Consider the following 17,180-nt stretch of genomic DNA (forward strand, 5'->3'; position numbering starts at 1 on the left):
GTTTTCTCGAGAATTGCTTTTGGAGTCAACTATACGCGCTGAAGTGTGAAGCAGACCTATATTTTATCTTATCATCCTACTGACTGTGATTCCTGCCCCTTGTATATTCCGAATACACATGTAGCGTCTGCTTTCAGGATATACGTCTGATCGGGGCTTACTCTCTGTATCCACTCTGGGTTTACTTAATTGGGGTTTACTCTGGGTCCACTCTAGTAAACCCAGAAAGTAAACCCAGGGTTTAGTTGGGGTTTACTTTCTGTAAGGTTGGGTCTGATCGGTACTGCATATCAGAGACATACATAACATGTTATTTATGTCTCTGTGTATATATGCCCCCTATCTAGATATTAAAAAAAAATATGAGTAAACAATTCACATCTATACGTTACGTCCCCTTTTTATAAAGGTCTGAAATAAGACATTAACCCCTGCTGTCAATTCATAAATACTTATTTACATTCTCACTCAAACTCAATAAATGAGTGCAAATAAAGGTGGGTATTGGAAGAAAAATGAAACAGTGTCCTCATCGGTGGAATATTGTTTTTCCAAAAGATTAATATATAAGGTTTATTTTTCTCAATTTTTTCCAACATCAAAGAAAGCGTTTTATTGTGAGCTCATTTCAAACATTGACCATTTTTCTGTGATTAAAGTGCTAGGAAATATCCGTTACTAATCCACCTGTGGCTTGTAAGTGCTTCAAAGAGACATAAAAGGGAAAGGACCCTAATAAATTTTATTTTTTATATTAAGTACATAAAATAGCTGCAAACCAGTATTAGGTTTTTGCTGATACTTCCGATTAATTTCTATCTACTGTCAGCTAAAAGAACGGACCCGAATATGTTTTTACAAAATCAAATGTCATGTCATATAATTTAATCATACAAACTATTTCATATTTGATAGACAAAGACTAGAACTACCGGTTTGCTCAAATTTTATTCATTTAACTAACACCAAAACATCTAACCATTTAAAGAAAATCAAAAGCTTTGATAAATCTTTAAAACAGAGATTGAAAAAATAGTACCTCTATTGTAACGCACATTACAGAATAAACAATTGTTATATCAAAATTAAAAACATATCTAAAGGGTCATCTTGCATAGTATTTATGTCCATCCTACAAATACAGTGACTGATACTTATCCTTTTTTCAATTAATATTGATACTGATACTGATAGGTATAAATCGATTTTATGTTCATTTGTGTATGAAATATTGCACAGAAATAAGTTTAGATACATGAATTTTAAAATAAGTTTAATTTCTTAAGCAAATGTTTTGTTTTTGGAAAATGTAGTACACTTCGGATTAATTACAAAAACATCTTTAAAAGACCAACATATTGTTTGTAATATAACAGAGACCAGTGTTGTAATTGTAATGTGCAAAATGTATAAATCTTCATTAAATTCTTTATAAAACTTTTTGTTTCTTGTAAATGATGAAGTATTTAAAATAGAAATAGCAACTTAAACATCAACAAAACCATAGTAGCTCAGAGTAACATATTCAAACTGTTTTTTGAATTAGCTTTAGGAAATGTCCGTTACCTAAAGATTATCAAGTTTTCCCCAAAATTCATTATCGATGAGAAATAATCTATTCTTTAAGACTTTCCCAAGGGTTTTGGCTCTTGATTTGGCCTATTTGCTGTTAACAAATTAGATGATTTCGCCGTTTACCATTTCTTTGAGTGTAAAAATGTCAATGAAATGTTTGTTACTTTCGTATGAAATGTACGTTACTCTAGTTTACAAGGATAAAATTTGAAGATACTCCATTATGCTCACGTATTTCTTAATGATAGGTATATCATAATTTCAAAAGTATATAAATATGTGTTTATTCAGGGGTTTTTTACAGCCTTTATTTACACGTTTGTTTTAAATGCTGAATTATATTATGTAATTATATAAGTGCCTGTCCTACGTTGATCTACGATGCAATTTATGAGATAAATCCCACTTGAGTAGCCAGAAATTAATCAAATATGATGCTCAAATAAAAATGTGTGTATGAATTCAATTTAAAGTTATTTATAATTTCAATAGTTGTTAAAAATTACAATGCTTGTCTATTGAAATGTTCGTTACAATAGGTAACGGACATTTCATTCTTTTTTGAGATATACTACAAAGATATGAATAAACATGTGGATCGTTTATAATATAAGAACTGATCTACATGACTTTTGTTTTATGTACCCATTTAAAATTGTTCGATACACATAATATAAACTAATAAATCCTTATGAAGGTGTATGCATACTGATGGGGTCAGACGTTTAGATGGTTTTAGCAGGAATCATGATGTCTAATTGTCCTTGGCACTAATGGCGAATGTTGATGTATCAACAATTTGTCACGTGTTTTATTTGCATCAACCAATTTGAGCTAGGATTGAAATTACAAAGAGTTTCGTAAAAATATCATAACGAACATTTCGGTAACGAACATTTAGTAACCAACATTTATGTACCTAGGCTATGGAAGGGAATTACCGCCAAAATTCTATGTATCTTGCTTTTATTCTTATTATGCTTACTTCTTTATTCTTCATTACATTTACACTTGCATGTCACTTTATTGTTTTCATATTCATGCTTATCCAATTTCACTTTGATTCTCTTTGATCCTTTATTGTTTGCTTAATTCTATGTTGCAACATTCTCTTCTTATTCGTGTTAATTCTTTCTTCTATCTCTGTTACAAACGTGAATTCAAAAATTTACGCAAACCATAAAACACTTTCAATAAAGACGAATACAAGTTGCATGAATTTAATGCTGCATTATGACGCCAGGCGGCAGTGTGTGCGCTACAATTGCTGCTCCCGAAGATTTATTAAAACGAAACTAACAAATGGCATAAATTTAACAAATTCGTGAAAACATCTCAAATTAAGGGCTTAGTATAGGAATATGAAATACATGTTACCGGGTAATATAATTAACTTATAACAAGCCACGATATACGCAGACTTAAAAAGATACGGATTTTTTTTTGTGTACATGTAAAATGCCTCCGCGCGGTTCTAAAAAAATCAGAGGGGGGGGGGGGGGTCTGAGAGATAATTTTGTATTAATTTTTTATTGGTTGATTAAATAAGTGTGAATTTTCCATTGGGGTGGATCTGATCTCATTCTAGATCCGCAATACAATGATGTACCGTATATATATGCAGTAACAAATTATTTGCAAATTATTTGCAGGAACGCTTAATTTTTAGAAGAGGAACATGTCATTATATAAATAGTGCCCGTTTGGGAGGGTAACAGTTGAAATTGACACCCCATCGGTTGACAATGGTTTTCTCGGGGTGTCAATTTCAACTGTTATCCTCCCAAACAGGCACTATTTATTTTGTTATACTGAATGTCTTAATTTTTAAGAAAATTTTAGTGCTTTTATATAGGAATAACGTGAATTCTACAGCGAACCGTATGCGCATAATTTTCGCGCATGTAACATTTTTTAATGTTACCCGTTGCTAAGTGCGTTGCTAACGCAGAGGGTAATAGAAAGGATTATGAACTGCGTCTTAACCAATCAGATTTCAGTATTTAACGTGAAAGTATAACAAAAGTACGTAACTTGTCGACATGCAGGACTTTATTTTCATTTGAGGTGAAAAGAGGTGGGGTGATGCACGGTTCTGTCTACAGGTACCCGTAAAACATGAAGATGAAATAGAAATAAATTTAAACCAAATTTAAAGATGTTTCTGAAAAACAATAAAAGGAAATACGAAAGTACGAAATACTTAGAAGTAGATTTTCTTAATGTACTCTAGTACGTGTGAAAATTATCACTTGCATGAATCATGAAACACTCTCGTTAGGCTACAGTACTGTGTATCCCTGATTAAATGCGTGGATTAATATCCGCGTGAAATTCCGGGTTAAAAAACTTATAACTGTAGGTTTTAAAATCTCACTTATATTTCTAAAAGTTTTGAACTTGTGATATGAAAACTACGTTTGGTGCACGCGATTTTATATTCTTGCGATTCGGCACAGAACGGTGGAGTCGCAGAAGTAAACGCGGTAAAATTAACGAATCTAAATTATCAGTGAATTAATTACACAATGGGTAAACGAAAACAAACCAGGCAAAGAGATTAAAATACGGTATGTGATATCGATATGACTGTTTATACGTTTTGGTTTAAAATCTAAATCAAATCTTAATAAAAATTCTTATATAAAGTTCTAAATAAAATATTTTTTTCTTCCAAAATACTATACATTAATAATGTATGCTTCTTATTTACAAAGATTTTTGACGTGATAAAAATGTGTATGTATCACTCACAGCCATGCTTATTGCATGTAGGTTTCTTTATTTTAATATAAATCATGTACATGTAACTGAATGTCCATGTTTAGATTTGAAGGTGTTTAAGCTATGATACATGTAACTTAGAGACATGAACCTCATACATGTCGTCTTGATTAAATGAATATTTGAATTGACCGACTTCCATATAAAGCTTGCGATGATGATAATTATGATACGGGTGCTAATTATGAGAACTGTAAGATTATATCGTCTCATATAAATAACTGATGCGCAGACTTAGAATTTTATTTTATTTTAGGAGGGGGGGTCCAGTCACCCCACCACCCTTGAAAATTCAAACTTTTTTAAATTCACATAGTAAACCTACTGAAAAAAGAACTCGACCTACCCCACCCCACCCCCTCCCCGGCAAACAAAATTATAAATTATCCCTTAGTACATTAACCTCCCCTCCATTTCTTGATCTGAACATATAAACATTGGAGCGAAATGTCATGGTGCGAAACATCCCACATTTAGATAGCTACTTTGTTTTTTTTTCGGGGAGCAGCAATTGTAGCGCGCACACTGCCGCCTGGCGTCATAATGCAGCATTAAATTCATGCAACTTGTATTCGTCTTTATTGAAAGTGCTTTATTGTTTGCGTTTTTGAATTCACGTTTGTAACAGAGATAGAAGAAAGAATTAACACGAATAAGAAGAGAATGTTGCAACATAGAATTAAGCAAACAATGAAGGATCAAAGAGAATCAAAGTGAAATTGGATAAGCATGAATATGAAAACAACAAAGTGACATGCAAGTGTAAATGTAACTAGAGCAGAGCTCGTGGCAAAGCCCCGAGTAGGTCTTCCGTTGTTGCTGCGAGTTCAAAATATATGTTATATGGTGTCAAACGATTATAATGACTATACTTTCAGTTCTGCTTTTGTTATAAAAACGTGTTGTGATTGAAAGCCTGTATATAAAACGTGTTTTGAAACAAAGAAAGGAAGAAAATATTTTAGGAAAACTATTTGTCGAGCAGAGTTGTAATCGTTTCAAACATTCTTTAAAAAGTGAGATGTTTAATGGCGAGTTAAATTTTCAAGGGTAGCAAGCATTGTTATAAACAGTATGTACTCATGATTCATGTCAGGAATTGTATTTCTTTTTTAAACTGAACCCGCCTACAAAACACGTAAACCTTTCTCAAAGATAACTTTTATATTAAAATATTTCTAAATTTTTGAAGACTGTGCAAGTTTAGAATTGCGTGCTGACAAAATTTACAGACCCTAAAACGTACTACTACACCAAACAAGAGGCCCATGGGCCACATCGCTCACCTGAACAGCAGTTCCTTGTAACATTACATTTCGTAGCATATGCTTTTTCTATTTTAAACATTGAACCCCTTTCTGGGGACCCAGTTATGGTCTGAGGTTTATGGTTGGCTTGAACAACATAAACAGTAACATAGGAATGAAAATGTGTAGCACTGCGGTAGGACCGCACGTACACAACCTGAAAAACTGAACGTAGCAGAGTTCCACTTCAAGAGAAATAACTCTCAGACTGTACAGAACATCAAGAAAGATAACTCTTGGTTCCACTACATTAGAGTTTACACAATTTGAGGATCCTTGCATAATAATCTCACAAACTGTAGCATTATAGTTCTCGAGAAAAACTTTTTAAAAACATTTTCAATATATCTTTCTATGTTAAACTTTCAACCCCTCTTGGGGCCACAGTATTAGTCCAAGGCTAAAGTTTTAATTATTTGGAATCTACATTATTTAAGGATGCTTGCATAGTTATCTCACAAGCTGAAGCATTATAGTTCCCTAGAAAAAGATTTTTCAACATTTTCCCTCTATATTTCTATGCTAAACTTTGAACACCTCTTGAGGCGCCAGTATTAGATTGAGGTCACAGCTTTTATAATTTCGAATCTACACTATTTGAGGGTGCTTACGTAGTTATCTGACAAATTGATGCATTGTAGTTCTGAAAAGAAGATTTTTAAACATTTTCCATATATACCGGTACTTCTACATTTAACTTTAAACCCATCTTGGGTCCCTAGTATTAGTCCAGGGGTCACTATTTTAAAACTATCGAACCTTCATTACCCAAGGTTGTATGCATGATAGTAATCTCACAAATTGAGGCATTGTAGTTCTCGTGAAGAAGATATTTTAACGTTACCTTTATATTTCTATAATAAACTTTGACCCCATCTTGGGGCCCCAGTATTGGTCCGGGGGTCACGATTTTACCAATTAGGAATCTACATGAGTGAAGGCATAGAAATTCCACAAACTAAAACATTGTAGTTCTTGAGAAGAAATTTTTTATACTTTTCCTTTATGTTTTTTAAAATGTTTAAATTTTGAACCCCTCTTGGTGCCCATCAATTGTCCGGGAGTTACAATTTTTTGAATCTACATTATTTAAGGATGTACATGTATGCATAGTAATATCCCAAACAGTTACACTATAATTCTTGAGAAGAAGATTTTAAAACATTTTCCTATATATGTTAAAATCTAAACCCCTACTGGGGCCCCACTTTTTGTTCAGGGGTCACGATTTTTACAATCTTCACTATATATACAACCGTTTGTGTATGTATTGGCATTTTTGGTGAAGTGGTTTTTGAGAAGAAAATTTTTAAACATTTTTCATATGTAGTTCTATGTTAAACTTTGAACCCCGCCTGGGGCTGCAGTTTTGATATGAGGGTCACGATTTCTACAATTTAGAATCTTCATTATACATACAAGCTTTTGTGTAAATATTGGCATTTCTGGTGCAGTGGTTCTTGAGAAGAAGATTTTTTAAACATTTTCCTAAGGTATATCTATGTTAAACTTTGAACCCCGCCTGGGGCCCCAGTTTTGGTCCGAGGGTCACGATTGTTATAATTTAGAATCTTCACTATATATACAAGCTTTTGTGTAAATATTGGCATTTCTGGTGCAGTGGTTCTTGAGAAGAAGATTTTTTAAACATTTTCCTAAGGTATATCTATGTTAAATTTGAACCCCGCCTGGGGCCCCAGTTTTGGTCCGAGGGTCACGATTGTTATAATTTAGAATCTTCACTATATATACAAGCTTTCGTGTAAATATTGGCATTTCTGGTGCAGTGGTTCTTGAGAAGAAGATTTTTTAAAAATTTTCCTATGTATTTCTATGTTAAACTTTGAACCCCGCCTGGGGCCCCAGTTTTGGTCCGAGGGTCACGATTTTTACAATTTAGAATCTTCACTATATATACAAGTTTTTGTGTAAATATTGGCATTTCTGGTGCAGTGGTTCTTGAGAAGAAGGTTTTTAAAACATTTTCCTATGTATTTCTATGTTAAACTTTGAACCCCGCCTGGGGCCCCAGTTTTGGTCCGAGGGTCACGATTTTTACAATTTAAAATCTTCACTATATATACAAGCTTTTGTGTAAATATTGGCATTTCTGGTGCAGTGGTTCTTGAGAAGAAGATTTTTAAAGACATGCACCCTATACTTACTGTTTCGCAATTATCTCCCTTTTGAAAAGGGCTGTGCCCTTTATTTTTACAATTTATAACCCTCTTTTCATAAGGATGCTTTGTACCAAATTTGGTTAAATTTGGCCCAGTGGTTTTTGAGAAGAAGTTGAAAATGTGAAAAGTTTACAGACGGACGGACAGACGGACAGACGGACGGACGGACGACGGACAACGGGTGATCAGAAAAGCTCACTTGAACCTTCGGTTCAGGTGAGCTAAAAAGCGTGCGGCCTACATGCGAGAAACGTTTCGTGTAAACCTTTTAGAGTTTCATGTAAACCGTTTAGCGTTTCGGGCAAAGCGTGTAAATCGTTTCGAGCAAAGCGTGCGAGAACCGTGTGAAACGTTCATCAGATTTCATTCGGAACTCTCTGACAAGTTAATTGTTTCAAAATGGCGCCCGTGTTTTACATTACTTTAACAAAATTGAGCGAATTTTTAACAAACAAAAGAAAGGTATATATATATTAAAAGACGACTAGTAACAGATAATTACATGTATATTTAACGTTTTCATGCGATGTTTCAGTACTGAAACAATATTAAAATTCGCTATACATAAAAAATATTAAATACAGTTAGTGAAACATGATTTCTATTGGAACAAACCTAAATCAACTTTAACTTGCACGATCATGTTTTGATAAGCATGTATTTTTATTATTTATTTACATCGATAACTCTTACTGAGACCATTCGGCTGTGTACAAGCAGCACACATAACCTCGGACATCGGGTGAGACCTGCACCTGGCTAAACCTGTCAATCAAACTCTGTGTATTTGTTTTCATTGGATGGTCAGGCGTCTCTCTTTTGTCAAAAGCCAATGGAAAATTAATGACTTCAAGGTAATCGGAATACGTATTTGATGAAGCACACAATTTAAATGATAGAAAATTTATTAATTATTTGAACAAAATTAAATGTAAACATAGAAAGGTAATAAAAAAATTAATTATTATGGGAATCTATACGCATGGTACTCAATTCATATAGATTATATTATGATTTTATTATTTTATGTAGTAAAATCACCCTTCCAACTGTTACTCAATTACATAACAATTGATGACCTGGGGCTATAAATGTTCTGAGCTGTGTGCGCTGAAGCGACACAAGATTCTCGGTCGCATGCGGCAATTGAATTAACACAGACTGGCCGAATAAACAAAGGGGTGGGAAAGTGAAACAAAATGTTACACATAAGAAACCACCAAAAATGATTTTCGACAGATCTTGCTATCTTTTCTCCAATTAAAAAAAAAATCCAGCGCGAGCACCAGTCAGCGGGGCGGGAGGAGGGGGGGGGGGGGCAGCAATGAGTTCGCTTCCACAATGAAACTACAGTAGTGATTAATATGTGACCGATAGAATCTAATCTAAAGTTGTTTAAACTCATGTGAATATTTTTTAAAATAATCATCGAATGCCTCAATTCAGGGCATTCCTTTATCGTGCTAGCACCTACCGCAAACATGTAACATGGAACTTTGATTATAATTTGATTTGATTTTTAAACTACCTTATACGCTATCGTATAAATCAATGCTTAATCAACTGTACAAGTAAAATAAATTTATCTTTTCATCTTAAACCAATATAATAGTTGAAAACATAATAAAATATAGTTGTGTCCGTGCAAAATATGAAACATAAACGCGTCATAATGTACATGTAGAAGAACACGAACCGACCGCGGATCACTTATCCACTCGCGCCGGATCTCCTCAGCCATGTGCGAGGGATTATCATCATTTAAATGTTTAATATTTGAGGGGGGGGGGGTGTTGATTTAAAACATTAATTGTACAGTTTTTAAAGTAGTTTACATAAACAAACCAACCATTAGTTTATGTCTAACGATTTTTCCGATTTGGAGTAATATCGTTCATTAATATTCATTTACACTCAAATATTTAATTAAATATATACAAGTAGGACAAACTTTTATAACATAAAATTAAAACAGTTCTTGTATATACGGCTTTATTACCTAATCAAAGGGATTTTGTTGTTTTATTACAAATTGAATATTTGCGTCTATTTGAACTGCCGGTCAATAGTCTGCGATCTATTAGACCGCCGGTCAATAGACTGCGATCTATTGGACCGCCGGTCAATAGACTGCGATCTATTGGACCGGCAACATATTTCAGAACGCGGGTATGTTAATGATACATCCTCTTGATAGTTCTCAGGGAATGTATATTCCTTTACACAGACGCTGTCTTTAGGACTTGGTGAAACCAAATTCAATGTTATCAAAATGGAGTATCAAATAATCAACAGTTTTAAAGCCTCATATAAGGTTAAAGACTATTTGAAATCTAATGGGTTGAAGACATCTCCTTTTTGTGTAAGATAATATTAAATTAAGGTCTTGTGCATGTAAAAGATGAAAAAAAATCTTAGTATATTGCATAGTGGCACGAAAAGCATCTTCAATATGCAAATTGTAAACCCCGAAAACTAAAAAAGGAATTAGGTAATAAAACAATTATTTAATGCTTGAACAGTCAATAGACCAGAATTTTTTTCCCTTGGTACAGGGAACAGCTCAGTATGATCTATTGCCCTCGGCCGTTGGCCTCGGGCAATAGATAATACTGAGCTGTTCCCTGCACCTCGGGAAAAATATTCTGGTCTATTGACTGCTCAAGCATTAAATAATTGTATAATATTAACTCAAACACGTTCATATGCATGTAAGTGTAAGTCGCGGTGTGCGAATCTTGTGTATTAAATAACCGCTTACCGCTAGGTAATGCAGCCGTCGCTGATCTCCTCGGCCGTGGGCAAAGAATATATTTCGTAAAGGTACAACGCACAGAAACGCACAGCTCACAACCAAGGAAGATTTGAAAAGTTTGCAATATAATGACCTTACTCTATCAAATAGAAGTTATATATTTTAAACTTAAACCCCACAATTGATCTTTGTCTATTATTGCTTTAGAGAATGACATTGCTTTTATTAATTAAATGAACTATTTCTTACTTGACATCCAATCGTTTAATCAACAAAAGATTTTGTGTAATCAAAACTAAAACAATTCTTGAGTTCGCGGCTAAATAAACTCATATATGAGAGACGCAACTCTCGTGTATTAGATAACCGCTGACCGCTAGGTAGTCCAGCCGCGAGCATGGTGACCGATTTTCTCGGCCGCGGGCGAGGGAGAGCTTACGTAATGGTACACACAGCTCTGATTCAAGGTAGATTTTAAATGCATGGAGTTAATAAATAAAATGTAATGCATAGAGTTTTTTAATTCCATATTTTGTGGTTAAAAAGAAAAGAAAAAGAATGTTTTGTTTTCCAATTGCCGTTTTTAATGATTGTGCACTATAAGAACTTAACAACAATGACTTAAACTCCTAAAAAAAAAGCATGTACTCCAACAAAAAAAAAAATTCTTATAAATTAATGCCTCCTGTATAAACCAGCATACTTTCTGCAGCAACTTTATGCCAGTTGTACGCACAAAGACTTTCGTTAACTTGTCAAATGAAAACAGGTACATGTCAACATGTAAAGCTTTTTACACTCATACTACACAAATCACTTACAAAAAAATATTGTTACGACCTTTATGAGATCCCAACAAACAACTTTTCCAGCGACATCCATATCAAAATCCAAACCGTTTTTGAGTTATTAAGCAAACACTTTTAGGGGCTATTGGCCCTTAAAAAAAGGGGCCAGCCCTTTTTTATTGGTGTCAAATGAAAGCCCTTGATATGCTGCACAACTTTTATTCTACATGTCTTAACAAAATATTTTTCGTTAAAAAGATATAAAGGAAAATATGTCTAAATTTTTGCACTTTTTGGAATCCTGTTTTTTGACCCCCTACCTTTTCCTAAATAAGGAACGTAATCCAAAAACAAAAACCGATGTATACAACTTCAATGTCTTTGTTATTCAAATTCGTTGGATTCCCATTCCCTGCTATCATAGTCTCGGAGCCTTTGTCTGGAAACCAAAGGCCCTAAAAAATTTTAAAAGGGGAATAACTCGTTAACGGAAAGGAAATTCTAACTTTTATGAATTGATGAAGATAGTGTTTTGTAAAGTCCATTAGCCCTGAAAATTTGAGCAAAATCCGTTCAGAAATGAGCAAGATATGAAGCCTCAAAGTTCGCGTCTAGGAAGAAAAAAAAAAAAGAAAAATAAGAATAATCTTAACCCGCACAATAATAGAAAGGTCTTCCGTTGGAAACGGAAGACCTTAATGAAGAATAAAGAAGTAAGCATAATAAGAATAAAAGCAAGATACATAGAATTTTGGCGGTAATTCCCTTCCATACTAGGCGGCTTCAAAATAAAATTGTAGTGTTTATCAAAGACAGTTTTTGATGGCGACAAATGCTTATCGTATGTTCAATACTCAAGTTGAACAGTTGTTGCATTTACTTTCTCAGTTATAGCAGTAACGAACATTACAGTCTTAAATCTACGTTCAGACTTTTTTTGTTTTTCGTACTGATATGATTAGACAAAAGGAATTATATGAATTTTTTTAACATTTATGTGGACAAAAAGACCTCGTAATGTTCTTAATAAGATTTTTGTATTTTTTAATGGAATGTACAACTCTTGCAGTGGTTATATATCTAAAGTAACGGAGATTACATCGAAACTGGAGACAATGTTCAAAATAATTTAAGTAATTCTTGGACTAGTGAAAATAACTTGTTGTCTTTTAAATCATTAAATTTTCTTACTGAAAAATAATATGTAAGAACTTATTCCGCACATTGTCCAGTTTATATGGCAAAACATCCTCTTCAAAATGTAATTATCAAAATGGCGACAGTAACGAACATGTCAGTTTAGGCATTTTGTATAGATTTCTCGCTGAAAATAAACGCATTCCATTGATCTTTTTATGTGTTTTGGAAACACTTATGAACTAACTTTGTATTACAAAATCAATTACAATTCTGCTGATTTTAATTTTTTTGTAATTTCATGGCGACATCAATTGCACCGGGACCCATTTATTGAGTTTGAGTGTCTGTGCACGTACTAATGGTGGTTTCTGACATATTATCCGGATATTATTTTCCCCTGCGTATCGGGTTTTGAGTTAGTTATCTATAGATACATCCTGTGAAATTTTGATAAAGGCAAAAATAAAATGTCGTCAAAAAAGAAAGAAACGACTAGTGAACCAGCATTTGATCTCGAACAACAGTTTATTTTAAGACTCCCTCCTGTAAGTATTCTACAAAATCTAGATAATTGAAATGATCGATATGAACAAAGCATCGATCTCTATACCATGTATACAACCTGACAGCCTCAAACAGATCGGGCACCACCTTCGTTTGGTGGTTTGACTCCCATTAGGTGGCTTAATGCCTTAATGTAATAGATCTACCTATTTTACAAATGAGACTCGTTTTCCGTTCATCTCGGATTGCATTTTTCTGGAAAAAAATCGTCTTTATCACAGGAGCAAGTACTCTGGCATGTTTGCTTCTATACTATGTCCTGTCTCGGGTTTTTACTTCCACCACTTTTCACTTGATATTTCGATAATGTGCTCAAACAACCTTTATCCACCAATATGAAAAATGTCCAGATTATCTGTTTTGAAATGCCCCCTCTACCGCTTAAGGTTTCAATACACAACCCAAAATAGTAAGTCTACGGGGATTTTGCATTGCATCAGCCATGATTAAGCCCGAAAGATTATGTTAAAATATTGTGTGAGGTATTCCGAGTGAGTTCCAAATGGTGAAAAGATGTAAACATTTTCTATTACAAATCTCCTTAAGAAATTTGATTTCGTTCAGGAACTATGAACTTTTATGATTGAAAAATGATTGAAAAAATGTGTCATTGAAGATATTTTGGATATTTTCCCTTTTATCGATTTCATCTGTTCTGTATTTCTGTCACAGGTGTGTTTATTTTTATTAAAAATCATCAAAAAGGGATGGAAGCAATAACTCGGGACTGACTATAGCAGCAGGTCCGTAGCTCCCAGTTTGAAAAAATTCGCAACTGAAATCGTTTCTTTATTTGCCTCTGATAGTATTTTTAACACCATCACTAGCCCTGTAAATTGAAGTGGTTGCAGTTTGTTAACATGGAATAATGGCGATTCTCGATCTCGATCTCGATGTAATTTTGACATCGATACTTAATTTTTCACGGCTGGTAGCATGTACTGGAGAAAGTCTGAGGCAAGTAAAATACGATATTGGTAGTAAATTTCATGAAGAATTAAATGGTTCTAATTGTTTTCACAGAATTTGCTTATAAATAAGGTAAATCAGTCCTAAAGTAGCACACATTTTTGACTTAAAAATTCAAATTTGAAATTTTGTTTGCCTAGAAATCAAATAATGACTTAAAACCTTGTACTTTCAGTACTTTTTCCCAATCTGACTTACTTTAGTTGCTTCATTTTACTGAAAAAAATGGACGATTAGATGGTACAATACAGGTTTGGCATAGTCCACTGCACATTTGATGGTTTGGGTCCATCTTTGTGATCAATTGTTTGTATGGTATCCCGAATTTACCTTCAAAATGGGCGATTTTTCATTCAAATCAAAGATTGATTTTAGAAAGATCTTCATGTTTACCACTTGGACAAGTACTCTGAAATGTTAACTTCATAATTAAACATTCTTCCATAAAGTTCTATACGTCAATTTTTGCACTGAGGGATTTTTTATGCATTTTGGAATATGATCAATAGGTTTCTGTCTTTAATTTTTTTCAAAATATGACATGGCTCATTCATTTGAACTTACTACTTTTGGTTCCTATCAAGTGGTATTCCTCTTTTGCAGGGCAAATTGATATAGTTTTGTGAAGTTCTTTTTGTAGAAAATAAATGTCATTAAATAGATTAAACAGTTGATATTAAATCATATTTCATTAATCTATACCATTTTGCTTGAAAAAATTGCATAGCTGCAATTACCGGTACTAAATTCTATAAAGAGGTCTATTGGATATATCAGTAACACAGACTGTGCTTTCAGGGACCTGCAATGGCACTAAAACAGGACATTCAATCTTCATCTAACACACTGAAGGACAGACTGAGTATAGAAATGCAGCCTGACTATAGACATGCAAATGTCAGATATGGAAATCAGATTTTTCATGGAAAGGTAAAAACTCTTACCGCATTCAGTAAATATTTTATCATTTTAACTACAGACAAATAGAAATGCAGCCTAACTATAGACATGCAAATGTCAGATATGGAAATCAGATTTTTCATGGAAAGGTATAAATACTTACAGCAAACAGTAAATATTTTATCATTTTGAACTGCATACATATGTAATCGCCAATTTGAGTTACTTTGTACACTGTTAATTACCAACATTTTAGATGGTTGATATGCCATGCATTGTCGAAACACTCAAAACAGTTGACATGAAGACATTTTATAAAACAGCTGATCTTTGTCAGGTAAGTTTTAAACCAAATACTCTGAGATTTTGTTGAACATTTTTAGCTAAAGCAGGATGAGTGAAATGAGTTTTATGTACCGGTACGTGCATGTACATACATTTAATAATCAGTGTCAGAAATCAAACTAAAACTTGGACAGGCTTATTATCTTAATTTTTATTAAAGCATATCCATCTTATGGAAGTAAAATCAACATCAGGTATTACATAATACACAAAAAATATTTTTTACCTTATTTGTAGATGTTGATATGCAAATCTGATGATGACACAAGTCAAGATGAAAACGAGAGTCCGAAGAAAAAGGAGAAAGATAAAAAATACTTATGGACTCACGGCAGTAAGCAATATTAGATTTCTTCATGGTTTATGAAATTTTCCAATATGAATTATTATCTTTTCCCATAACTTGAATTAAATTAAATGTTGGAAAGTAAAAAGAAGGGAAAGAAATCAATAGCAAAAACAAACAAGAATAACACATAATTCCTTATTGATTTGCCAAAAAAAAAAGGTCTTAACTTTCAATATGCAAATAGATGTACATGTATTAAGATTTAAAAATTGTAATTTGATTATGTCTTTGCAGTTACAAGGCCGTTAAAGAATGTCAGGAAAAGAAGGTTTAGAAAAACTCTAAAGAAAAAGGTACTTGTATTATTTTAAATATGAAGTAACTTAATATTTATAAAAAAAAAAAAAAAAAAAACAACAACATATTTATGTATATTTTTAACTGCAATGCTTTTGTGTTAATTCTAGTACATGGAGCAACCTGATATTGAGAAAGAAGTGAAGCGATTATTTCGTACTGATGCTGATGCCATTGATGTTAAATGGGAGGTGATCACAGAGGAAGAGAAGCCTGAATCTTCCGGACAAATGACGGTCAGCAAGTCCAAAGGCTCCAGCTTAAAGAGGACAGACACTTCCACCAGTCTGGATAACTATGGTAGCATCTTTTTATCTTCCTTCGTGAGAGTTTTCTTAGACATAATCTGTAATTAAAGCAGAAAGAGAAATCCATGTGATATCATGTGAAGTCAAAGATTTTTTGTTGTTACAGAAAAAAAATTGAATGATGTAAAAATTTTAGTAAGTTAAAAGTGGATTTTGATGGGTATTAGGTAAAAAGCCCCTGCATTGTTACTGATTGCAAAAAAAGACTCCTTTCTATTTTGATTGTAAGAAAATCTGGAATGTTGATACATTGCAGCCATTTTTGGAGACCTCAGTAGCTCAGATGAGGAAGAAGAAAAGGATATAAACATTATGGATAGTGGAGAGGATGACATGTCTAGACTCTCGTTCTCTCAACAACACATGAGTTTTGACAGCATGGATTCCTCCAATGTCGAGGGGCAGTATGCCAGCACAGATGCTGACAATGGTTTGTTTGAGTTACTCTACTACAGCATTTAAAGGAATGGCAAAAGAGAGTGAAAAAAATTATTACAACTTTTAGTGTTTTAATGAATCTTACTTATGAGACTGTGTCAATTAAAACATGACATTGTACATAATAAGGTAAAATTCTGTCTTTATGCATATATTAGATTGTGTTTGTTAAAAACAAAAAATCATGTTGAACCAGTTTATGAGATATGAAAGTTAGGTCTTATTTTTTGTTGTTTCAATTTGTAGCTGAGCTACAGGGCAAATTGAGCGAGCTGAAGAGACAGGTGGCAGAAATAAGGCAGAGGCGCGCATCCCAGGAACAGAGTGAATCCAACATAACAGACCCCGAGCAAAAGGTTAAAACAATGAACTAACGTATGATGTTAAGTGTTGATAGAAAATGATAGCAATAGTATGGAGTTGTTTTCCATATATGCCAATATCATAAATGAAAATTTGAAATATTTTAACGGTACTTCAT

The 17,180-nt window shown here is 33.4% G+C and overlaps 1 protein-coding gene across 3 annotated transcripts in view; it reads left to right on the forward strand.

Moving 5' to 3' along the window:
- Positions 1–17,180, forward strand: part of LOC105336317 (transcription initiation factor TFIID subunit 7) — a 32,915-nt gene that overhangs the window by 9,267 nt on the left and 6,468 nt on the right. For 2 of the 3 annotated variants that reach the window (XM_011440570.4, XM_034444875.2), the window contains exons 1-8: positions 12,922–13,074; positions 14,861–14,992; positions 15,219–15,299; positions 15,545–15,641; positions 15,891–15,949; positions 16,064–16,253; positions 16,518–16,691; positions 16,946–17,055. In XM_011440570.4, coding sequence (XP_011438872.3) covers positions 12,997–13,074; positions 14,861–14,992; positions 15,219–15,299; positions 15,545–15,641; positions 15,891–15,949; positions 16,064–16,253; positions 16,518–16,691; positions 16,946–17,055 — 921 coding nt within the window. In that variant the 5' untranslated portion in view covers positions 12,922–12,996. Of the gene's footprint in view, positions 1–12,921; positions 13,075–14,860; positions 14,993–15,218; positions 15,300–15,544; positions 15,642–15,890; positions 15,950–16,063; positions 16,254–16,517; positions 16,692–16,945; positions 17,056–17,180 lie in introns of those variants that run through there. The other variant, XM_066075012.1, reaches the window with a different exon arrangement.

The sequence above is a fragment of the Magallana gigas genome, chromosome 2 (genome assembly GCF_963853765.1).
Source record: "Magallana gigas chromosome 2, xbMagGiga1.1, whole genome shotgun sequence".
Taxonomy (NCBI): Eukaryota; Metazoa; Mollusca; class Bivalvia; order Ostreida; family Ostreidae; genus Magallana; species Magallana gigas.